Source organism: Chelonoidis abingdonii, chromosome 1 (assembly GCF_003597395.2).
Source record: "Chelonoidis abingdonii isolate Lonesome George chromosome 1, CheloAbing_2.0, whole genome shotgun sequence".
Classification (NCBI taxonomy): domain Eukaryota; kingdom Metazoa; phylum Chordata; order Testudines; family Testudinidae; genus Chelonoidis; species Chelonoidis abingdonii.
The window spans coordinates 199,577,935-199,603,528 of record NC_133769.1 but is presented as its reverse complement, the minus strand read 5'-3'; the positions used below and the strand labels follow the sequence as shown (position 1 = coordinate 199,603,528).

The window sequence follows — 25,594 nt, the reverse complement described above, 5'->3', positions numbered from 1 at the left end:
TGAAATGGCAAATCAATCGTGAGTAGATGGGGATGTATCAGGTGAAGGACTTGCAGCAACAAGAAACCTTGCCCCAAAATTGGGGATTGGTAGCAAATGTTCCTCCGTAGATTCAACCGCATTAGAAAAGCACTTAAGCAAGTGCTTAAGTCCCGTGATTTTTAAATTTAAGCATGTTATTTAAGAGCTTTCCTGACTAGGCGTAACTTAAGCCTGTGCTTCAGTTTAAAGATATGCTTATGTATACCTTGTGCTTCCTAAATGTGGTTGATCTTAAACGTGTTTAAAAGCCTTCTTAATAGGGATGCTCTTCCTTGAAGGGAGTCTATAGGCTATTTGCCCATGCCTGAAAGGAGCAAATACCAACCATCTGAAGTGTTTCTTGCCCTGCCTCTGTGCACACTTTTTGGTTAAACAAATAAGCTCATAAGAGTAGGCCAGACAGTTTTGGCAGCAAGAAATATTTTTTAGTAAATTTCACTGGGCAAAGGTCAGGCGAAAAAACAATGTCACCAAATGTTTGTTTCACTACATGAACAGAAACAAGAGTATAAATGGTGGTGCTGAGAGGTGAGGCCCAGTGGGGAGAGAAGAAGTGGGGCTGGGGTGTGAGCGCATGCCACATTCACCTCTCAGTGGCAAGCTCCTGTCCTTCCGGACTGGGACGTGGCTCCCATTACTGGGTGTTGTGATCTGTACACACAGGATTGGGGAAGCATCACCCAGGTTTGGCTCAGACACTCGTTTTCTAGATGAAACCGAGGGGCAGACAGGACAAATCTGAGTGGTGGGCAGACCCATGTGCCAGCTTAACCAACATGCCATGTGGGGGTTTTTTTTCTGGGGCCCCTAACAAATTGTTATTTTAACCCATTTCCAAGATTTCACAGACTTCATTCAAATTAATGATTTCCAGAAAACATTGTACGTCCTATTCATAGTACACTAACAACGCAGTCTTCTGCCTGCAATGGCTGAAGTCCAGGGGCTTTCCTTTGGCCTTTTGGTATCTGGTAGCAGAATACACTCTTCCCTTAAAGCTCCCCTGTTGGCCACTAGGTAACCCCTGAGATTTTACCTGTCCCGGAATTATGTGTATTAAAATATTTAATTATCTGTACATGCTTAGCACATGAATGCAGCCTGGATGTGGATGGGGATAGTAACATTAGTATAATACTTATAATGAATAACTGTTTTAGATTTTAATTTAGTTTGGTGCCTGAGAACAAAAATATTAACTTCCTTGAAATATCTTACAAAACTGTAAATTGTAGTAGTAGGTGGGATTTTTTCCGGTCTTTCTAGATAAGCTGTCAAACTAGAATGATGTGTAAGAAACAGTTTGGTTAATAGACATTATTTGCTGCTTCTGTTTCGGCTTGTTGCCGCCTATCAAAGGCTCTGTATTGTGAAAATCTATCAATTGCCCCTCTTCATGCTGAGGAAAGAGGAATGTTGCAATTGGTTCAAGTCAGGCAATGATACATGGGCTATGCCAATTTCTACCTAGTTAGACTGGTGAGTCTTAGGGGGATACTATGCTACAACAACTATTTATGTTATATAACTGCATCTTAACCCATCTTCCATAACAGCTTTCCTGACTAGCAGAAAAGTTCAGGTGACCAGACCCAAGTCCTCTAATTAGACAACGAGAAACGTGTTCTAATTATGTTTTCCCCACATTCACATAGGGTTGCAATGCCTTTAAAGTACTAGACTAGTTTTATTTTTAGTTCATGGACTTCAGACTTTCCGGGAGGTCCATGGAAAGCAGCTTGAAGAGGGATGCCTCGACATGCACTGTGGGATACCGCCCGGAGGCCAATAACGTCAATTTCCATCCACACTAACCGTAATCTGATATGTTAATATCGAATTTAGCGCTACTCCTCTCGTCGGGGTGGAGTACAGAAATCGATTTAATGAGCCCCTTATATCGATATAAAGGGCATTGTAGTGTGGACGGGTACAGCGTTAAATCGATTTAACCCTCTTTAAATCAATTTAAACGCGTAGTGTAGACCAGGCCTGAGAAATATAGAGGATCAGGTTTCCTAACACCCAGTGGAAGCACTTCCAACTGTTTTCACTGGGCTTACTGAAACTACTCAGCATTGTCACTAAATGCTGTTTGAAGAGAGTAGGAATAAAATTGATAAAGAGCTTATTCTAATACCTGTTCAATAATGTGTTGTGATGACAAATAGTAGCTCTATAGTACTAGTCGAAAAGCAAAACTTAGTTAAGCAAAAAGCTAAGAGTGAGAAAAGCAGCTCTCATCAACTTCCTAATTACCACTGCCAATCAAATAATATAATTTATATCTTCCCAGCATGTGCATTCATTCTCATAACCCTTGGAATGTTATTCTGTTTTTCAGTTTAGCATTCCAAGTTTTTCAGAGCAGCGACCATGTTTACCTCTGGATTTGTACTGCACCTAGCACAATACGGTCCCGATCACACATTTGACTATTAAGTCAAAGCCAGAGAAAATGATCACCTTTCCATTCTGTATAAGCAGGAAGTGCTAATAAAGACAAAGGAGCGGAATAATCTGTTTTCCCTCAAAATCTGCTGTTGAATTCCTCCTCCTCAAACTTTCTACTAAGTTTAAGAAAGACAAAGGGCTGGAGAGAGAGATAAGTACAAGAAAGAGGAAAGAGATGGTGAATGATTATTACATCACTGTTAGTGGTATAGTCAGGCAGCAATGACACGACTAGAGGCATGACCTTGACAAGTGCCAAGCATCTGCAACTGTCAGGAATTCATCTCAAGGCCTCTTGACTTTTAGTCTCTGCTCTAACTACTAGACCATGAATGCATATAGTCATACTCAATGGACTAGATTTTCAGTTGGTGCAAATCAGTATAACTCTATTATCTTCAGCAGGGGCCTTTTCCAAAATTTCTATTACACAGAGAAAACTGCTCACTGTCTACTGGAAAACTGGATTTCAAGATCCACATTTCTAATGAGGCCTCAACCAAGTCTCTGAATTTGCATCCATAATTTTATGCAAGCAATATGGAGAAAGCCCAAATAGCCAGTTTCAGGACCTGATCCAAAACCCACTGAAGTCAATAGAAAGGGTCCAAATAATTTGCATGGCCTTAAGATTACCTAGGGAGGTGGTGGAATCTCCTTCCTTAGAGGTTTTTAATGTCATACTTAACAAAGCCCTGGCTGGGATGATTTGGTTGGGGATTGGTCCTGCTTTGAGCAGGGGGTTGGACTAGATGACCTTCTGAGGTCCCTCCCAACCCTGATATTCTATGATTCTAAGATCTAGCCCTAAATGCTCAAATTCCAGCTGCACCTGCAAGCACAGTAATTGACTATACAAAATGTAGAGGCTATTGTTATTTTAAATGTGGTTCATTGTCAGCTTTGTGACTCTCTCAGGCCAATAACAGTGCTATTTATAGCTGCCTAGTTATATCTACAAGGCTTTTTTGGGGAGAAGGAGACAGAGTCATTAAGCATTTGTAGCCAAAGATATATTTCACATTTCCACACAAGATACAGCTTAAAATCCCTTTGGTATGCTTTAATATTATATAATAATTCAACTGTCCTGTGACAAATGCAAAATGTCAGAAGACCTTTCACACAACTGAGTTTGAGCTTGATGTTGTGCAGCATCTCAACGATGCATGGCAAAGAGAATGAATTTTCTATAGTGGGTGTAGTTCCAAAGCAGCATTTACACCAAGCGGTCCAACCAACGGTCGTATTTAGTGATCACTTGGGCGGGTTATTTTTAAAAGCTATTAATTTAAGATTGTGGTAACCTGGACTTTAATCATTTTGCAAGTACTTAGTCACATATATTCATACATATTCTATATATTTCACACACATATACGTTGGCTCTTCCTCCTCTCCCATGCTTTTCTCAAACCACCACCACCTATGGATAGATCATGGAGACCTGCGGTGTTTCCTATTCGTGTATTACCCACAAATATAGTTGGATATAGTTGAAATTGGATATAGCTGACATGAAGGTTGAGATTGAAGAGGTAGTGCTTGATTAGACGCCAAATGGAAAACCAAGGGACAAGTTCAGGAAGAAGTCACGTTACAGAGAATATTGGAGAACACGGGAAAATCAATAGAAAAGAGGGAATGAATAGACATCAAGTCTCTCATAAGAACATAAGAATGGCCATAGTGGCCAAAGGTCCATCTAGCCCAGTATCCTGTCTTCCGATATGCCAGGTGCCCCAGAGGGAATGAACAGAACAGGTAATTATCAAGTGATCCATCCCCTGTCATCTATTCCCAGCTTCTGGCAAACAGAGGCTAGGGACACCATCTCTGCCCATCCTGGCTTATGGCCATTGATGGACCTATTCTCCATGAATTTACCTAGTTCTTTTTTGAACCCTGTTATAGTCCCTCTGTGAAGATCCCATAGTAAACATTCTGGGGATAATTTAAGATCCTAGAAGTAAAGATTGCTTGATTACATCTTTATATTGCTATGGCATTTTGAAGAAGCTGAGATTCTGAAATCTAAAATCCCCCACTACCAATGATAGTCATTGTAATATTAGTGTCACAGAGAGTACGTCTAGACAGCAATCATTGAGTGTAACTGCAGTTCAAGCCAACGTGCCTGAGCTAGCTTGAATCTAGCTAGCTCCGATCCCAGAACAGTGAAGCCACAGCAGCTTTAGCACAGGCCGGCCTTATGGATAGTTACACACAGTTCTGAGAGGGTTTATGCAGCTCATGCTGGCCTCACTGCTCTGAGACCCAAGCTAGTTGGATTAACTCACTCCCAGTGATTGAAGTCTAGACATAACCAGTGAGCGAGAGAGAATGCTGCACGCAGCTAATTGAAGTACTTTGGATAGACATATTTTAAGTAAATCAAAATAAATACATCATAAAAATAAAACTAATAGTTGGGCAGAGTTATGGCAGGTTGACTTCCTCCCAGGGCATACCTCTTATTGAGGCCTGGTCTACACTACACAATTAGGTCAATGTAAGCTGCCTTGCATTGACCTAGCTGTGGAAGTGTCTTCACTTAAATTTGGCTCTTGCCAACGTAAGTGCCTCTCTACGCCTATACAGTAACACCACCTCCTTGAGCACTGTAGAGTCACAGTCAATGTAATTAGGTCAACAGTTACTGGCTTTCAGGAGCCATCTACAATGCCCCTTCCTCTCCAGAGTGGGGTTTGTACACTCCATCATGCTTCCTGAAAAAGGATTAATGTTTTGATGTCAATGGTAATGGAACATGGTTTAAACATAAGATTGTCTGAGTACATTTGTAACACTGAGATTTGAATTTAGACAGATTCCTCCTGAAGATAAATATGTATTCATTCCTCATGACACTAATAGTGTCTAATTACTTGCTCTAGTTATACCTTGCTAACACTCAGACTTCATTTTCCATTTTCAAACCTATCAGAAACACAAGAGAACATTAAACCCATCTGTTGTACAAAGATTTGAACTCTAAAGTTGTCAGCTACTGAAAATTGATTGCAACTGAAACTATTGACTTTGTTATTGATCTGTTGATTGGCTTTGGATGGAACTAAGGCTTAATATTGATTCTGGTTGATGAAGTGAAAATATAAAGAAAGTAGAAATGAAAATATTAATCATGTGATAAAATATAATTTTAGGTAGTGCATCTGATTGTGAACCTCTGTTAATCACTGCATAGTCCTACTGCTGCCAACAAGAACCCGAATGAAAAGCATTGTAGGAGTTCATTTCCTGACCTCTTTTGACCATGGTACTATTGTTGGATGCAGCCCCTAAGTTTGAGATTTAAGAGAAAGATACTGCAAACACAAATTAATGAAATTGAGTATTTTTAATTAAGCTACAGCCATACTCAAAGCAACCAAAATAGCGTGGAAGATAATATACATCACTGTTTTAAATTGTGCCCTAACTTCTACTGGAGTCAAAAGCAAGGACAAAGTGCAAAAAAGCAATTTCTTTTGATGAATTGCCTGATTAGGTTCTGATTCACTTTTATTATACCTTGTAACATTTAACATGGAATGACACTAGAAACATTAAAATTGCTATAAATCGTGCATATAAAAGCATGAAATCTTGCTGCACTGTTGCACAGTTATGTGAATTCTAACTGCACTTAGGGTGACCAGACAGCACGTGAAAAATTGGGACAGGGGGTGGGGGGTAATAGGTACCTACATAAGACAAAGCCCCAAATATCAGGACCGTTCCTATAAAATCAAGACATCTGGTCATCCTAACTGTAATGAAAGTTCTGCTTCATTTCTGTCAGTTAATTACATTTGAGAACTGTGTAACTGATTTTCCGTCATTTGCCTGACCACATGATACCTAATATGCTCCAACATCCTGGAGTTACCTGATCATTCCCTTGAAGTGAATATGGACTATTCTTTCTTGGAACTGGCATATTTCATTTTAGGGGCCAAATTCTGGTCTTATTCATCGTTTATAGGGCCAGAAGGAACCACTGTAATTATCTAGTCTGATCATTTATAAAAACAACCTCCTGTAGCATAGGCCTAAAGCTTCCCTGAGTATATCCTGAAGCCAGTGTGAGATCTGACTTCAAAAGGACCAGGATTTGAACCTAAGTGGGTAGTCTTTGACCCATATCCTGCCATAGTTTTTGAGGAAGGGTTTCTGTAATTTTATAGGGCATTCAGGGCATTAAAAAAAGGTTATGATATGACTGTCTGGAAATACCCCATTTTTATTCTTACAGTATCTTTGCAGACAGAAATGGAATTATGTACATTCAAAAGCACCTAAATGATTTAGGATCCTAAATCCTCCTTTCAAAAATAACTCAGACACTTAGGAGCACAAGTCACATTGACTTTTCAATGAGATTTAGGCTGCCAAGTCACTTTTGAAAATTTTACTGGTAGTTCTTTTATTTAAGACCATAATACGTTTAATGGAGGAGTGAGGTATGTGATACAGTATGACGAATGCGAATTGTTAGTGGCAAATCACTGTCTAAAAAGTATGATCATTTAGACAAGTTCCATCATTACAACTAAGTGATGGTGATCACGTTGGAAGAAGAAATTGAACTAGTCTCATAAAACAAAATGCGTCAACATGTACCTTCTCAGATGCACATTTTAGTATCTTACATCACCGAATCAAAATATGAGCTGCATATTCAGAAAAATGTTTAATTGTTTATGGGTGGGATTTTCATATACTTCTGCGTGATTTAGGAAAACAAGCCCTGTTGAATGGGCAGCTTGTGCTCCTAAATTCCTTAGTCACTTTCGAAAATCCCACCCTACTTCCATAACATTTAGAGACAAGCTCTAACCATAGCAGATTTGCTTGTGATACATGGTAATGGCAAACCTGTGTCTGAGATTAATCCCTGAAGATTCAGAACTATGTGCAGATTAAACAAGAAGTGGTTACACTACTCTGTGATTTATATTTGTTGATTTTATTATGCATCTTTTTTTAAAAGCCATCTAAGATAAATCAAATGAAGAAAAAAAAGAAAAGCATAGCAGAAAAGCCTGTAATTTAATAATTATAAGGCTGGCATGTATGTGGAATCTATGTCATAATTTATATGTTCCTTATACTTTTGAAGAAATTAATCTAATGTGGGGGTCCCTAAAAATAGATTACAAAAATTGTTTTCGGTTTAAAATCCATCAAATCCTTCTCTCTAGTTGATAAGATTCAGCGGTCGGACCAAAATTCGCAGGCAATATGGCATATGGGTCTAATTTTAAAAGGTGCAAATCTTTGGTATATATTGGGAAAGAACACAAGATGTACCAATCTTATACTTCATTAGAGGTTGTTTTAGAACAGAGAATTGACAACCACAATTCAGAATTATCCTTGGTTGTATCTACTATATGCTGTTATATACAATAACCGTAGCTGAATATACTGTGATATACAACAAATGTCCCCTTTTAATTTCTTCCCTGATATTAAAGCTTAAAGGAAATTGTGAACATGTATTTTTATTTAATTATGTTAAAAATGCACCTTGATCCAGAGAGTCTATGCAAACTCTGATGCACCACCTATGCCCCATTTAAATCTTGTATTAAAGACTTGAGTGTAACTTGAGTAAACCGCTGGGCTTTTTGCCAGCCTCCATGAAAGCCTGCTCCTGCTTCCATTGAAGTCAATGGGAATTGTGCCATGGACAATGAAGAGCATTATTTTAATTATAAATAAGATATGTCTCATGCTTTACAAACAAACAAACAAAACCCCTTCCTCGGTGATCACTGCAGCTGCATGTATATTAGTTATGAACATAGCCCTCCAGAAAATGATCTGAACAAAGTTATTTAGGCTGAGATTTTTAGAGCCATCTAAGGGCATTAGAACCCAAATCCCTTGGTTCTAGACAAGATTTAACCACAATCTGTTCAACAGTCAAAACAGTGAGTGATGAAAGCCCTTCACAAGTTACCAGTGCTAGGTAAAATTTGAGATTCTGTGCATCGGGCTCCTGTAGTGGATTTGGCAGGGGTGACATGAATGTCACTTTTAAAGAGGAAAACCAAAATCAGCAACTTTGGATGCTCTGGCAACTTTGGATGGTTAGTTGGTTCAGCTAATGAACCCCACTGATTCTGGTAAGGAAGGGAATGAGGCTTCAGCAACTTTTTACAGGCTATCACAGGTGACGTCCTGATCACAATGTGCCACACTAAAATACATGGTGGGTGGGGGAGTGCTCAGGGGTAGAAAAACTCCCCTGGTGATTTTCTCCACATCATTCAGACTGCTTGGCAGGGTGTAGTGGGGGGTAGGTTTGGCCCCACTCCTTTTTATGGGCCCGGCAAGGGGACAGCCATCTGGTACGCTAATAAGTGTAACATTTTTGATGGCTTTAGAATAATTGTTGCTAAACATTAAATGGAAGTGTGTTTTTTCATTTGTCCCTAGGCACAGTGGGATGGTTTGACCGGGCGCATTACCTTCAACAAAACAGACGGCTTAAGAAAGGATTTTGATTTGGACATTATTAGTCTCAAGGAAGAAGGAACAGAAAAGGTAACTAACTGTGTTCAAACAGTGGGACTGTGCTTACTGAAAGGTGGACCTCATGAACGATGAGGATGAAAACCTAATTTGACAGTGATATCTCAAAGCCCATTTCTCTTGACCTACCTTTCCTATGGTTGAAAAAAGCTCATTCTAATTTTTAAATTGTTTGGGTTAATGTTGAAACAAAGGGAGAGAGCAAAGGAGCAAGAGAGGGCAAAGAAGCTGCTCTGCAGAAGATTAAAGCCTGGAGCAGGCTAGCTAAATGAGCCAATAGGAGACACCTGGTAGCTGATTCTTTATACGGAAGCTAAGTAGCTCTTATAGGGAAAAGGAGGAAGACTGACTCAGAGAGGCTGCTGGAGAGTCAAGCTTTGGGCAGAGCAGCTACAAACTAGATCTGGAGTAAGTTGCCTCATAAGAACTGATAAGAGAGACTTTGTGAAGAAACCACTTTTTTTCCCCCTCACCCAGGCTCTGAGGTAAGGGCTATTCCCTGAGACAGAATTTTGGGACTCTGTGAGTGATTGGGGAATTTCTCTTTTAAGTTTATTTGGCACCCCTCCCTCCAGAAAGGAGCCCAAATGAGCCGTGTGTTGATGAAACAGTCTTTCATTAATGTTTCTTGCACTCTTATGAAAGGAAACCACCTCCCCAGATCATTGTGAGAGGAAGGGTGGTAGGGCTAAGGGAAAGAGACAGCCCATCTCTCCCTCACCCTCCTACATTTAGTGTCTGAATAGGGACTTGATCTCCCCTTTCCCAAGAGAAGCTGGAAAGGAAATATTGCAATTAATAATATAGCAGCAAGAGATAGAGAAGGAGTGAAATCATCAGTTCTAGGAGGCCTTACAACCCCTCATCCCTCTTCAGTGCATGGAGAAGGCCCAGCTGGCCAAACAGGAATAGAATCGGCAGTTCCAAGCCAAGGTGACCAGGCTGTTCATGCAAGGTTCACTGAGTACTCCCATGAGGGTGCTCTTTGCTGAGGCTCTCCCAGGGCCCACCCTAACCAAACTGACTAACTCCACCTCAAAATTTTCCTGACAACATTTGAGTGGGTGGCCACCACTGGCTAAGAGAGGAGCTCCTGGGCCATCCAGCTTGCCCCTTATTTAACCAGGTGGGTCCAGACTGCTTACAGGGCCCTATGTGCAGATAAAGCCTGAAGGCTGCCATATTGGATTGGTTTGGACTCTCACCAGTGGTCTATCATAGGAAGTTTCAAGAGGAAACATTTCAAAAGGGGGCAGCCCAAGGGCTATCGCACAACAGCTCTGAAATTTGGCTAGCGGACATCAGAAACCAAGACCATGGGCAATGTCATATACAGCATTGTTTTGGAACAGTACTTAAAAATTCTCCCAGTAGCAGTAAAAGCCTGGGTCCATTGGTTCTGCCCAGCAACCATTGCAGAGGCCATGGAGATGACAGAAAGCTTTTCAGAGGCAGATGCCCCAGGCCTTGGGACCGTCACCCCTTCCTGCTTCCCCATGGTAACTCAAGAGTCATTGGAGCTGCACTAGGTTTCAGCACCCCTGGAACATGGAGATGCCCACACTACTTGGCCCTCTTGATGGACAGAGCCCCTACCTTCCTGGGGATCTCAAGTGGATGGTGCTCCAGGCACCAGAGTGGACTTCATCTACCTTTCAAGAGGGTGTGATCATATGTTATCAGTGTGGGCAGTTGGGACACATGCAGTGAGAGTGCCCCCTCCTCGAGTGTGATTATTTAGGGTGTCACTTTGGCCAACAGGGCAAGATCTCATACCTGCCAAAGAGGGATGTCAAAAGAGCCTTCTTGGTTCCCATCAAGTTAGACTACACCTCATAGATGGGCTGATGGACTCTGGCTTTGGGCAACTGCTCCTGCACCAGCACCAAGATTTGTTCCAGCTCAAAGCCTTCTAATCCAGCCGCACTGTCCAAATCTTCTACATACATGGGAAAGATGCACTTATCCGACTGTTCCTATTATCTTACAGGTAACTGACTACATAGGGTGTCTCCAGATGGAGGTAGTGGAGCACCATCCTTGGCCTGTAATCTTGGGTCACGATTAGCGTACACCTCCCCATGCTCCTGAATAGAAACTCAATGCCCCTTACCCCAGGCAACTCTCAAGGGCCCAGTAAGACTTGGGTCTGTGCTGGGGCTGTACTCCTGGGGCCTGTAAAGAGTGTATCCCAAGAAGAGACCCCCTGGAACACACTTCCCAATAGACCCCCATCACACTCCGCCTCAAAGTGAGTCAGAGACCGTTAAACTAGATGATGCCTTTGACTTCATCACTGCTCAGGATGAAGTTCAGACCCTCCAAGAATGTTTCAACATGGTAGCTGTGATCAATGGGGAAGCCACATAAGAACACTGTTACCCAACAGTTTCCCCATTTCAAGTTACATAATGAAATTCTGGACTGGGTGAAGAAACAACCTCACATGGAAGAGCCCAGAGTCCAACTCCTGGTTCTCAAACCAGCTCATCAAGAACTGTTGAGACTAGCACGCTCTGTCCTGATGACTGGACATCTGGGTAAGGCAAGGCCATTTGGAAAACTACTGGCCCAATTCTTTTGGCTGAGTATATTTTAGGAAGTAATGGATTTTTATTGTCCTGCACAGATTGACAGAAGTAGCCCCTAAGGAACGAGGTCAGGCACCCTTAATATTCCTCCTTCTTGTAACAGGATAAGGTAGGGATTGACATCAGAGGCCGTCTTGAGAAAAGTGCCTGGGGTCACATTTATTTCATACTCATCAACTATGCTACAAAGTAACCAGAAGCTGCTGTCTTGCAGAACCCTATCACTTCCGCCCTTGTGCAGGAGCTACTGCAGATCTTTTCCAGAGTAGGCCTTCCTTCAGAAATTATCATGGGGGTCTTGTTCCCTTAAAGGTTTGACTCTGGATCTTGGTTCTACTATCCTCAGACCAATGGCCTACTTGAATGGTTTAATCAGACTCTTAAGTTGATGCTAAGAAAGTCCATTGGGACAGAAACCAGAGACTGGGATCAGTTGCTGCTGTACCTTTTATTTGTGGCACACAGAAGTTCCTCAGGCATCTACTGGCTTCTCCCCTTTTGAAATTCTCAATGGAAGACAAACCCGGGGTATCTTAGATCTGGTCAAGGAGTCATGGGAAACTCAGCCTACCCATTTATGTCCTCCACTATGTCCTACAAATGAAAGAGAGGCTGGAGTGCCTTGGTCATTTTGCCAGGGCCAACCTATTCCAGTCCCAATAGAGCCAGGCCTGGCAGTATAATAAGGAAGCTAGGATGAGGTTATTCCAGTCTGGCAACCAAGTTGTCCTATTTCTCCTAAGCTCGGAGAGAAAACTCCTAGCCAAATTTCAGGGCCCCTATGAGGTCCTCTATGTGTTGGGCCAGCTGATTACAAGGTTTACTACCCAGACTGACAAAGGCCACAGGAGATCTACCATGTAAATCTGCTGTGACCTTGGAGGGTGCAAAATATCTCTTCATCCATCCAGAAAGAGATGAGGAGTTAGGACCCCAGCTCCCAGAACTAGTTGCAGTAGGGGTCAAAGGGATCCAACTTGGTAATGGGTTGTCCACTGACCAAAGAGGCCAATTAGAGACCTGGTGTGGGCATACCAGGATGTACTTTACCCATTTCCAAGACAAACCTTGCGAGTCAACCACTACATTCAGATAAAACCCAGTTGAAGCCTGGAGCGGGCTTGCTAAATGTACCTATCCTGAAAAGGTTAAAATCTCATTTAATACAGGAGGTCCAGGAGATGTTAAAGCTAGTCATAATTGAAACATCAAAGTCCCTGGTGTAATCCAATGTGGTCCTTGTCCCTAAAGCAGATGGGGTCATTCGATTCTGCATAAACTTCCACCAGATAAACGTGATCCCTGACTTCAACGTATACCTTTTGCCCTGAATTTGTGATGTGCTCAATGGGCTCAGCAAAGCCTGATACATTTCTACATTAGATTTCACTAACTGTTTTTGACAGATCCTGCTGTCCCCCAGTTTCCATGGCACGATTGCCTTCTTGACCAGTGTGGGCCTGTTTCAGTTAATTAATACTGCCTTCAGGTTACACAGCACCCTGGTCACTTTCGAACACTAATAGACAAAGTGTTATGGCCACATTAGCCCTATGTAGCAGCCAACCTGGATGATGTGGTAGTCTATAGTTGCAACTGGCCAACTCACCTCAGAGACTTAGCTGCCATCATTCACAGCCTACAGCAGGGGTCGGCAACCTTCGGCACATAGCCCATCAGGGTAATCTGCTGGCGGGTCAAGAGACATTTTGTTTATGTTGATCGTCCACAGGCACGGCCCCCCACAGCTCCCAGTGGCCGCAGTTCACTGTTCCCGGACAATGGGAACTGAGGGAAGCAGCATGGGCTGCAGGGATGTGCTGGCTGCCACTTCCTGCAGCCCCCCATTGGCTGGGAACAGTGAACCGTGGCCACTGGGAGCCACAGGGGGCCATATCTGTGGAAGGTGAACATAAACAAAATGCCTCATGGCCTGTCAGCAGATTACCCTGATGGGCTGCGTGCCGAAGGTTGCCAACCCCTGCCCTGCGGGATGCCAATTTAACTGTAAACCCAAAGAAATACACTTAAGAGAAGCAGAAGACCATCTACTTAGAGTATCTAGCACAGCGGTTCTCAAACTGGGGGTCGGGACTCCTCAGGGGGTCACGAGGTTATTACATGGGGGGTCACGAGCTGTCAGCCTCCACCCCAAACTCCACTTATAATAGTGTTAAATATATAAAAAAATTATAAGGGGGGGGGTCACACTCAGAGGCTTGCTATGTGAGCACAAAAGTTTGAGAACCACTGATCTAGCAGGAAATGGTAAAGTACAACCCTTGGTCGACAAAGTGGAAGCTCTAGCCAACACACCCATTCTGAGAACAAAACAAACAAGTCTGGGCATTTCTTGGGCTGGCAGAGTATTATAGGTGACTTGTGCCTGAGTTTTCCTCACTAGCAGCTCCCCTCAATGATCTCCTTAAAAAATAGCTCCTTGGCAGGTCACTTGTACCCCCCAGAGTGACTGGGATTCAGAGAAGTTAAAGAGATTCTCTGTAACAAACCTGATAGTGTGTAGCCCTGATTTTTCAAAAGAATTTATTTTACACATGGGTGCTTCATACTGGGCCCTGGGAGTGGTACTGCCCCAGAAGTTCCATGGCTAGGAACACCCTATTCTGTATATGAGCAGGAAACTCCTGGACTATGAAATGTGGTATTCGATCCCTGAAGGAATGCCTAGCAACACACTTGGTGGAGAAAGTTCTGCTCTATCATCTGTTTGGGATCCACCTTCTCATCACTGACACACAGGACTCCAATGGCTCCAGACAATGCCCAGGTCACCGTTGCTACCTCACCTTACAGCCCTTTCATTTTCATATAGACCATTATGCCAACAAGAACCACCAGAATGTTCACGAAGATGGAAAGCCACACAGTGAGTGCCCCGACAGACCCATTCAAAGGCAGAGAGCCAAGGAGTGAGGGAGCTGTCCTGCAGAGACGAAGTCTGGAGCAGGCTTGTTAAATGAGTTAACCAGAGAGACCGGTGCAGGGAAGAAATCTCAAGCAGCTGATTCCTTATAAGAGAGCTGAAGCAGTTTGGGGGGTAGGGGTGGAGGATGGGACAAAGACTGACTCTGAGAAGCTGCAAGGGAGTCAGCATTGGGCACCACACCTAGCTGCAGGGTGAGTCACCTCATAAGAAACTATAAGAGAGACTCTGCAAAGGAACTCCCTTTTTTCCCCACCCACCTAGGCTCTGAAGTAAGAGCCATGCCTTGGGACACATTTTGGGGCTCTGAAAATGATTGGAAAAGCTGCCTTTTAACTTAGTTTAGGATGTCTTCCCACTCAGAAAGCCCAAAAGGCTGTGGTTAATGAGACAAACTTCCATTAAAGTTTCTTGGACTCTTGTTAAACAAAACTCACCTCCCTAGATCCTTCCAGGAGGACAGCGGGTGTTGGCATCGGGTGGGAAGGAAACAGGTCACCCTTCCCTCACTCTCCTACACAGATACTGAGAAAAGATTTTTGACTTTTGCAATTCATATTATCTTACATATCTGGGTACTGAATAGGAATCTGGAAACGGCAGTGATTATCTTAAGTGAAAATATATTTTCTTTTGCTCCTCCCGTGAGGTTTTGCTCCTCCCAGGCCTCACTGTGTCAACTCACATCCTGTAAATAAGTTTAAATGTCAACTCAGTCTTGTAATTTTTATAACTCCCCACAAAATTAATGGCGCTAGTTGAACGAACTTTTATGTAGGGACCATCAAACAATAACCTGGTGTGCCTTGTAAAGAATAGCATCTGTATTTTAAAGAAAGTGATTTCTTTTAATGTCCAGAGGTTTAGTTTAGCCAAGTTAGATATCTATTGTGCACTTTTTAATGAGTGTGTATTAAGGAGGTGGCGGGGGTTAAGGAACTTAAGTAATATTCTCAAAATGTGCTGAAATACTAAAAATTGTTTAATTATTGAAGATGAGCCAATCAATTACGTTTTCACCCCATCCCTAATTACTCATAGTTGCACTAAAATGGTTATGCTACTGAGGAAAAATGAAATTAGATGTGGTCTAGTCTGTTGAGATTAAACAGTGTTCTTTGGGATAAGCTTCTGAATTTGGTATTACACTCAAGCAAAGGTCAAGCAAAATCACATTCCATCAGGACATGCTTTAGAGTCTTGTAAATTGCAAAGCTATACTTCAGAAATAATCTATGTGAAAAGGTCTTGTCTCCCATATATTGTTGTTTACCAGTTGTCCTGAGGATGCGGATTGGACACCTATCTGGACCTTCTTTTTGTTAAATAAAACAAAAGCAAATAATCCAGATTTGAAGGCTAGCAGATTGGGAAAATATTAAAGAACCTACCTCTCTTTCCTTATTTAATACACAAGGGTAAGAAAAAGCACCAAATCCCAGAAGATTCCATTTAGGCTCCAATCTATAACAACAGAGGCAAAGCTACTGCTGTTATCTCAAGCTTCATATTGTCAGCTAGATCTAATTACTACTGGCAAAAATGAAGGATGCAGAAGTCTCTGAATTTATTGGAACCAGCACAGTTCTGCTGTGTGGTGTAGAGGGTAAGATACCAAACACCCACTCAGGGGCTTCATGCACCCTGTGCACCAAGGAACTGTGCTCCACAGGGCTTCCTGTGCTCCAGCTAGAGAGGAAAGGGCTCATGGTGGGAGGAAAAGGTGGGAGACAGGAGGTGTAAATTATGAAAAAGTTAGAGTTCTTGATTTACAGAGTTCAGTGCTTAATGTCAACTAAAAACAACTTTGTTTCTCCTCCCACTTAAAATATTTGGCTCAGTGGATTTCCACTTTGATTCTGAATAATCATTTGAGAGTTAACTGAGACATAACTACTAGCACCCAGCTCTCTAGACTGGTTTCACTTTTCATCTTTAATGAAGCATTCTGTTTATTTTTCTCTTTACCAAGGCTGCTGGCGAGGTTTCTAAGCATTTATATAAAGTGTGGAAGAAGGTTTGTACACAGACAGGTGATGCAAGAAACCTTCAGGATGGGTCTTAAAACTCATCCTTTGGGTTTTGACAAATGGATCTCAGATTGCAGTTTAGAGACAATATTCTATCTCAGATGTGCTTTTCTGTGATAGAATGAATTCCATTCCTACTCAGGATATGTACTCTAGTACTTACAAATTGTAGAGAGGCCTCAGATGGATTAAATATTTTTCCCTAATTATAATTTTTTTTTTTAATTCTCAAGGGTTGGCCCTCTTCCTCCTTTGAATAGCGGCATTAAAAAGCAGACACCTTCACAGCTGTTCCTCTATCTTTATTCATTAAAGTGGGGTTTCAAGTCTCAGTGCCTTTAACAGCATTAATGGTGGGTGCTGTGCTAAGTGTGTGGCTTACTGATACTCCCACAAAGTGTGTGCCAGGAATAATTTTTCTAGTATTGACTTAAGTTTTGACTACTACATTAGATCCTGGCATACAATAAGATTAATGGGCAATTCAGACATTCAATAACACATGTAAACTGGAAGCAGGCTTGTTTATAAACTGTCCAACTTATTCCAGGCATTTCATGCTTTCTTTTAACATATGTGGGATGCTTGGACTAATAGAAAAGGCACCATACTGAGAATCAGAAGAACCAAGTTTTATTCTTAGGTCTGCTGTGGACTCACTGAGTGGCCATAGGCAAGTCATTTACAAGGCCTGATTCTCAGAAGTGCTGAGCACCCATAGCTCCAATTGAAGTGGAAGGGCACTACAGGTGCTCAGCACCTCTGATAAGAAGGCCTTTAGCCTTCTGTGAATCTAGTTTTCTACCTCTATACAAGGGGGATAATAATCTCTTACCCACTTTTGTAAAGTGCTTGGGATATACAGATTTTAAAAATGCTCTGTAAAATAACAACTATTACATTTTGCATACATCTTTAAAAAAGTTAAACTTTTTTTCCCCAATTTAAAAATACTCTTTTTTTTGGCACTCTATTCTAGAGTAGCTGACAGTGTCCTATAGCACTCTTTTTCTAATCTAATAAAACACATACTTAATAACCTTGTTTTAATCTTCAGTGAATCAGGCTAAGGCATCACGGATTCTATTTTCCTCATTACTAGTGGATAGATCATCCTACCTGACATACAGAAGCTTATTGAACCAATCCAGCTTTTGACTCTAAGGCATTTCATGTTACGTTGAATTAATTTAAACCAAATTACAATTGGTTCAGAACACAGGTTCATTGAGAAGGGCATATTATAGGTCTTGAATTTGTCACTAAACTGCAATAAACCCCTCCAGATTCACTATGGTGATGTAATACCTTGGCCTCATTCATTCAATGCCCTTCTGACCTTTTTCATTGTTAGTATCAAGACTAACCTACAGTGTCATTCCTTTAATATTAATGTATAATGGCCATCTTGATGTATTGTGTATACACTGACTGTACTATTCCATGTTCTGTATGACCATTCTGCTCTTCCTCATTGCCAGCTATTTCAAGCACACCAGTGTGTCAGGAAGTCAACAACACTGAGCAGAATAGCTTTTGATTAATGCACACTGCCCCCAAAACAAATTAAAAGAAACTAGCCATTTATCACGGCCCCAGATTAACTAAATTGATAATGCCCAACACGTCACGTATATAAATACTTTTCAGATCAATAATCCCAAATTGATCTCCTTCTGTAAGCAAAAGAAACCTAAAAGGGGTGGGGGTGGAGATGGGTGTGTGGTGGGGGTAGGGGAAGGAATCATGAACAACGTTATCCCAATTAAAAATGTTGTAGGAGGAGAAATGGTTAGCTAAAGAGATTGACAGTGGGATCCTGGGGCTTTCAGCCATAGATAGTTTGAATGATATAATTGTTATTGTAATATTTATATAATAGCAATCCCCAAAACCCCAATCAGGAGCGATGCCCCATTGTGCTGGGTTCAGGACAAGAAAGACAGTCCCTGCCTCAGTTAATAATCTCAACGAATCCCGCCTGAGTCAGTAGTGACTGACCATCTGACATCTGATGGAGGTGTACAATATGTGAGGCAGGTCAGCAGTTTCAGTCTTGGTCTGATATGGCAGCCTTGTTGGCAATCTCAGCAGGGAGGCACTGAAAGCTAGTCCCCTCCAGGATACGGCTGAAATGTACTGGCAGACCAGTGTGATAAAGCATGCTGTTCTGAGGATGAAGTATGCCAGTCCTCAAAGCCATCAATCTGCTACCTTTCACAAACTTTCAATTTAAAATATATGTATACTGAATGGACCAGACCCACAGCTGGCCCTGTCTCTTTAAATCCAAGTAAATTGGTTAACTCTTCTAGCCTAAGATGGCAGGTGATGTTTGTGACATCATTCCAGACTGTTTTAACAAATCAATGAGTGTGGATCATTATATGGCTATTGATTATATTTAAATTGGCAGTTTAATGCTTATATATCAGGGTTTCTCAAACAGGGGTCGCCGCTTTTGTAGGGAAAGCCCCTGGCAGGCTGGGCCGGTGGGTTTACCTGCCCCGTCCGCAAGTTTGGCGTGGCGCGGGCCAAAGGACTTACTGCCACCATTTTCAGCAGCTCTCATTGGCCTGGAGCAGCGATCTGCGGCCAGTGGGAGCCGCGATCGGCCGGACCTGGAGATGGGCAGATAAACCCACCGGCCCGGCCCGCCAGGGACTTTGCCTACAGAAGCGGCGACCCCTGTTTGAGAAACCCTGTTATATACCATTTTCATATTGATTTTGCTCCTCAGAGTGGAGGATGTTGTTTCATTAGCTCAGGTTAAGAAGAAAACCTTTCCATGCAATTAAAGTAAAACCTGTGGTGAGCTTTGTAAAATGTATCATTGCTTAGTAACAGATATTTTGATTCTGTATTTCCAGTGGTTTGACAGTTAACTTGGCAAGATTCTTTTTCTAACTTTTCAAAAGCCTGGAATGTTGGTACAGGGAATCTGCTCGTTTTGTGCATTTTTTGCATTAATTTGGTCTAAGGCATATCATGCTTCATTCATCAAGTTTTCTATTAGCATAGAAAGACACTGAATACTCTCTGAACATCTTCTGCATGTGTCATTTCATCATGAATGTCTAACAATAGATAGATAATGAAAAGCTCCATTTTCAAATTGGTGTATTCAGATATCACTTCAGGGCCAATCCTGGAAATGCTCAGTGCCTTCAATCCCCACTGAAGTCAGTTCCCATTGAAGTGACATATTCAGTCCAATAAAAATTGAGGGCACATAGGCCCAGATCCACAAAGGTACTTATATGGCTAAGCCCCATATTTAGACACCTAAGTCCCAGCTTTACGCTCCTCTGCTATACACAAAACTTCTGCTCAGCTGCCACCTAACTCTGTAGGCACCTAGACTCATTTAGCACCTACATTTCTGCTGTAAATATTCCCTAGGGGCCCACGTTTCTGCCTACAGGCATGCACACTGCAGCCCCGCTGTAGGCACCCAGGCACCAATCACCCACCTAAGCCCCAGTGCAATCCACAGACTGGGGGGAAAGGTAGGCAGAGGAGTGCCTGGCTTGCTTATTTGGCCTGATCTGGTGGCGGGGAGAGAATGTTAAAGTGGAAAGAGACCCAACCAGAAAGGTGGCAGATTCCTGTTCAACTCCCTTCTCCTCATCTAGGAAAGAGGAGAATTGAACAGGGTGGGCTCCTACCTCCCAGGGGTACCCTAACCACTGGGTTAAAGATTGTGAAATGCTCCCCCTCCTCACCCCCAAGCTACCTTGTGTGGAGACAGACAGACACCTAGCTCCATCTCACAAGAAACGCCTTTGACTTCTAAGTCACTTGACTCCAGAAGAGGCTTCCCAGTTGTGGAGTACAAGCAGAGATAGGGGCAGGGCTTAAGACATCCCACCCCCCGGTTCCAGTCAGCATCTGCCATTGGCTAGCAGGAAGCTGACTAGTTGATGGCTTTTGTGGATGGCAGTTTAAGGCCTCTATCTTTCCCCATTCATTGTATAGGGAGCCTAGCCACCTATCTCAGGCTTTGTGGATCGCAGTGTTGTTCCTGTGATTTTTCTAAGCACTTAAAAGTTGGGCATTGTGATTCTTAGCATTGGACTGCTTATGTCCCTTTGTGGATCTGGGCATTCGTGTCTTGTAGGAGACATTTGACACCGAGCAGGATCAGACCCATACAGAACAGTGGTTCTCACATTCAGCCTGATTCTTCAATGTGCCAGTTGTCTTGTGAGGTGCTAAGTGACTTCAGCAGGATTTAAGAGCACTCAACATATTGCAGAGCTGGGCACTTAGGCCCCTATTCAGCAAGGTACTTGAGCACATATCTAACTTTAGGCACATGTATAGCTCCATTGAAGTGAATGGAACTACTCGTGTTTAGTTAGACGTGCTTAAATACTTTGCTTAAATGGGGCCTTGTGCAAAGTTAGGCAAGTAACATTTTTAATTACGCCTATTTGGAGGCACAACATTTTTTCAGGAGGAAAACTTATGCATGAAAACTTGTGTGGGGTCAGTTATTATTGCCCAATTTCCAAATCTATACAACTTTATTTTAAAAGACATTAATACCAGAAGGATTTGGAAATAAAATCTTGATGATTTAAATGTGAATATATGTAAAGTTTATATTTATCTGAATAAATTAACTGTACTTTTGTAATTTGCACCACTGTAAAGATACTGATTCAAATCCATTGACATCAGTGAAAGCCTCCCTCTTGCCTATATTGGGCTCTGGATCAGGCCCTAAATGCTGGAGTTACTACTTACTGTGGGGATTGGAAAGGAATCTAAACCTACATTCTCCTTTAGTCTTTTGCATTTACTGACAAACACTGATCGGAGGTGAAGTGGCATCACCTTGATGGTTCTGTCATATCAGTAGTCAAGAAGTGACTGGAATAATCATTTGTGCCTTCAGCAGGTTCAGAGCAGAAGTAAAAGGCCAGTGAATCCATCAATCTGTTTCAGCATATTTATCCACGCTTTTAATCTGTTGTCTTGGAAAGGAAAGGTCTTGCCATATGTTTCAACTTTACCATTTACAAAAAGAAACAATTTCATGAAAGTAGACATTTGACATTTTTAGGAGGAAACAAAGTCAACACGTTCCACTTTTGTAGTAAATGGGCAAATACACAACTATATTGACATACCTTATACTCTTATGGTTAATTCATTTCAACCTGCTTTTGAAACAGCAGTGTGTTCCTAATGATTTAAATACGACAATCAACCCTTTGATGAAGTTCCCTTGTTTAGAATTACAACCGGTTTGTTCCTGAAACATTTCATACTGCTGGTGTTTTAGTCTATCATAGTGATGTATGGTATCAATGTTCTTTTTTTGGACTGTGAACTATAATGTACATTTATGGAAAATTATACATAATTTCACTGAATGCAATCCCTGAGGCTTAGCAGCCATTTATCTACTTTGTTCTGCGCAGATTGGGGTTTGGAACTCAAATAGTGGCCTTAATATGACTGACAGCAATAAAGACAGATCTACCAATATCACCGATTCACTGGCTAACCGAACACTCATAGTCACTACCATTTTGGTAAGTCCTGCTGCACAGTGTTAATATTATTATCTATAGTGTAGTATAAATCATACATTGCTTACATTGTTTTACATATTTATATGAAGCCTTCCTTCTCAGCCTAAACTCTGTACTTCATCTTTTGTGGTTCCCTGTACCAATATATGGTTTGACAAACCACCCCATGTTTCTAGCCCAGCATATATTTGCATATAGACACAGAATCAAACTGCCCACTATCCATCTATATACTAAAATAGTCACATTTCCAAATTATGTTTAGCTTATCTCTGTACTTTGAAGAAACAAGTTGTATTTCTTTCAACCAAGAAAATTTCACACACCCAAATACTAACTTTTACACTCAGCATATACATGTTCTGACTTCTCACTATAAGCAAGGTTGGATGAGAAGAGCAGCTTATGGTGCAGAGTGAAGAGACAGATTCTGGTACATCCTCACCGGTGTCTAATGGAAGTTACACTGGGGAGGACATGTTGAATTGTGTGTCCTCCAGCCACCCTGATCCCTGTCTTCCTGGCCAGTGCTGCTGCTACTTGGGCTGTGCTCAGGACCGCCCAGAGGGTGGGCCAGTGGGGCAATTTGCCCCAGGCACCGGGCTCTGCAGGGTCCCCTACAAGAATGGCTGAGGCTCCCTTCCTGGCCCCGGACCAACCACGCCTCCGCCCCTCTCCCGGAGCCTCAGTGCATCCAGGAGCGTCCCTGAACAGCTGCAGCATGGCTCCGGTGGGGATCCTGAGCTCCTCCCCACTCAGAGCCATGTGGTAAGGGGGCAAGGCTGTGAGCTTCATGCTGAGTGGAGGAAGCTCAGACCCCGCTGGAGCTCGCAGCCCTGCCCCTTACCACGTGACTGTGAGTGGGGAGGAGCTCAGAAGCCCCGCTGGAGCCACAGTGCACCGCTGTTCAGGGACGCTCCTGGATGTGGTGCACTGAGGCTCCAGGTAAGGGGAGATCCAGGGGTAAGGGGCTAGGGGGTTGGATAAGCGGCGAGTCCCAGGGACAATCAGGGGACAGAGAGGGGGCAGAGGTTGTGGGGGAGCGGTCAGGGGACAGGGAATGGGGGGGTTGGATTGTGGGCATTCTGGGGGTCTGTCAGGACTCAGCAGCAGGGTGGATAAGGGTCGGGGCAGTCAGGGGACAGGGAGCAGGGGTGGGGTCCTGGGATGGTGGTCGTGGGGGGTCTCTGGGAGATGGTGAGGGGACAAGGAGCAGGATGGGTCAGGGATTCTGAGTGGGGCGGGCAGTCAGGGGGCAGGAATTGGGTGGGGGTCAGATAGGGGCAGGGCCAGGCTGTTTGGGAGGAACAGCCTTCCCTACCCTAAAGCTCATTCAGCAGTTTGAGGCTTGCAAAAGAGCCAAGCTATTAGCTTTTCCACTAGGGCTACCATCCCTTTCACTTCTCAAATGCCAAATTATAGTCTATATTTAATTTCAGTGCCATAGGGAGATTCATGTTAGGGAAGGGTAGCTTCATTTAAAATTAGCCACTGGGGGAGGGATCACATGAGAAGATCAGTATCCTACACCACCTACCTCCTTCCCAAGCCTACCAAGGGAGACACCCCCCCTCCCCCCCGCCCCTGCCTTCTCTGAGGCTTCAGAGGGGTTAATTCAGTGGTTATCAAACTTTTGACCCCTTTCATACAGCAAACCTCTGAGTGCAGACCACCTCCCTTATAAATTGAAAACAACTTTTTTATATATTTAACACTATTATAAATGCTGGAGGCAAAGCGAGGTTTGAGGTGAGGATGACAGCTCATGACCCCCAGTAATAACCTTGTGACCCTCTGAGGGGTCCCGACCCCCAGTTTGAGAACCGCTGGGTTAATTTAATTTTAGCACCCTGTGTCCATCCACATGCCATGTGCTATTTTTGAACATTTCAGTTTTCACAACATAGGCTTATTCCCAGATTCTGAGACAAGCTGAAAATGCTCAGTTCATGGGAGTCATGTTACATAAGCTATACTTAAAGACAAACCCACAGTAACTGTCTCCAGTTTGTGAGGACCGCCATGAGGCCAAATCTCTAGAAATAGATAAATGCAATGGACAGGTTAAGTCCATTATATTGACCATTAGCCCAGATGGGTAAGGAATGGTGTCCCTAAACCTTTGTTTGTCAGAGGGTGGGAGTATGGATGGCAGAAAGAGAGCTCACTTGATCATTACCTGTTAGGTTCACTCCTCTGGGGCACTTGGCATTGGCCTATGTGGTAGACGGGCATACTGGGCTGGTGTGACTTTGGGTTATGACCCAGTTAATGGCTGTTGCTTATGTTCTAACAAAATGAACGCAAAGTTATGGAGACAGATATGAGTCAAGGAAGCCAGCAGCGTAATCAGAACACCTTGGAAAATCTCTGACTGGATGGGTTAAAGGCGTTTAGTCACAAGCTGAGGTGGTTCAAAAGTTCTGGATTTTTTTTAAGCAGAATTTTTTTTGTGTTTCTTTAAACAAACACAGCAAGCAGCAAATATTTGGCCACACACTTCTGAAACCCCAAACCATATTCAGGTTTTGGCAGACTAATTTCAGATTTTCAATTAAAAAAACACAACAAATTTTGAAGGAAAGCAGACATTGTCCGTTATTTTTTTCTGATTTTTAAAAACCCCTAGTTTTTGATCCAAGAAAAGTTTTGATGGAAAATATTTGTCCAACCCTTTTAATGAGCTTTAGTGCCTTTTAGCACTAGCTGATGCTGAGAACCAGTGATAACTTGAAAAGAAGTTTTCTCAAAACTGGGTTTGTGCCGAGATGCGGAAGGTTTATTTTTCCCAGGGCCGCCTGTGGCAGGAGGAGCAAGTGGGGCAATTTTCCCCAAGCCCCGCAGGCACCCCCATGAGAATATAGTATTCTATAGTATTGCAATTTTTTTTATAGAAGGGGCCCCCGAAATTGCTTTGCCCCAGGCCCCCTGAATCCTCTGGGCAGCCCTGGCTGGTTCTGGGTTCCCTGGAGAAAGGGAAGTTGAGATTCCTGGTGCCACAACTCCCTCTCTGCTGACTTTCCACTGCCAGGAGCCCTGTGCTTTAGGTTAAAACTACAGAACCCTGCCTTGCACAGAGCTAAAAAGGCAATACCATGTGCACAAAACCACTCTACCTATGCTATTTTTTCATTCTCTCCCATGAATATATTCCAGTCAATGGCTATATTATTTCATACCTTTTGTTTTATTTAGAAAGTCAATTTTTAGGTTTACTTTATGATTCTTGGTCTACTATTTATTGCACTACTGAAGCATCCTAACCCATTCCTTAACATGGGATCTTATACAGTATAGATCTTGGGCCTGATTTTGGAGGTGCTGAGCACCAACAGCTCTAATTAAAGCCAATGGGAGTAACAGGCCCTCAGATCCCATGAAACTCAGAACAAGTACATTTATAGCTGATTGATTTGGGCAGTTTATTAACATACCTAAGAT

The 25,594-nt window shown here is 42.7% G+C and overlaps 1 protein-coding gene across 2 annotated transcripts in view; it reads left to right on the top strand.

Moving 5' to 3' along the window:
• The window catches only part of GRIK1 (glutamate ionotropic receptor kainate type subunit 1), a 281,281-nt gene that overhangs the window by 212,120 nt on the left and 43,567 nt on the right, over positions 1–25,594 (top strand). For both annotated transcript variants that reach the window (XM_032798280.2, XM_032798281.2), the window contains exons 8-9: positions 8,953–9,054; positions 22,040–22,153. In XM_032798280.2, coding sequence (XP_032654171.1) covers positions 8,953–9,054; positions 22,040–22,153 — 216 coding nt within the window. The remainder of the gene's footprint in view (positions 1–8,952; positions 9,055–22,039; positions 22,154–25,594) is intronic.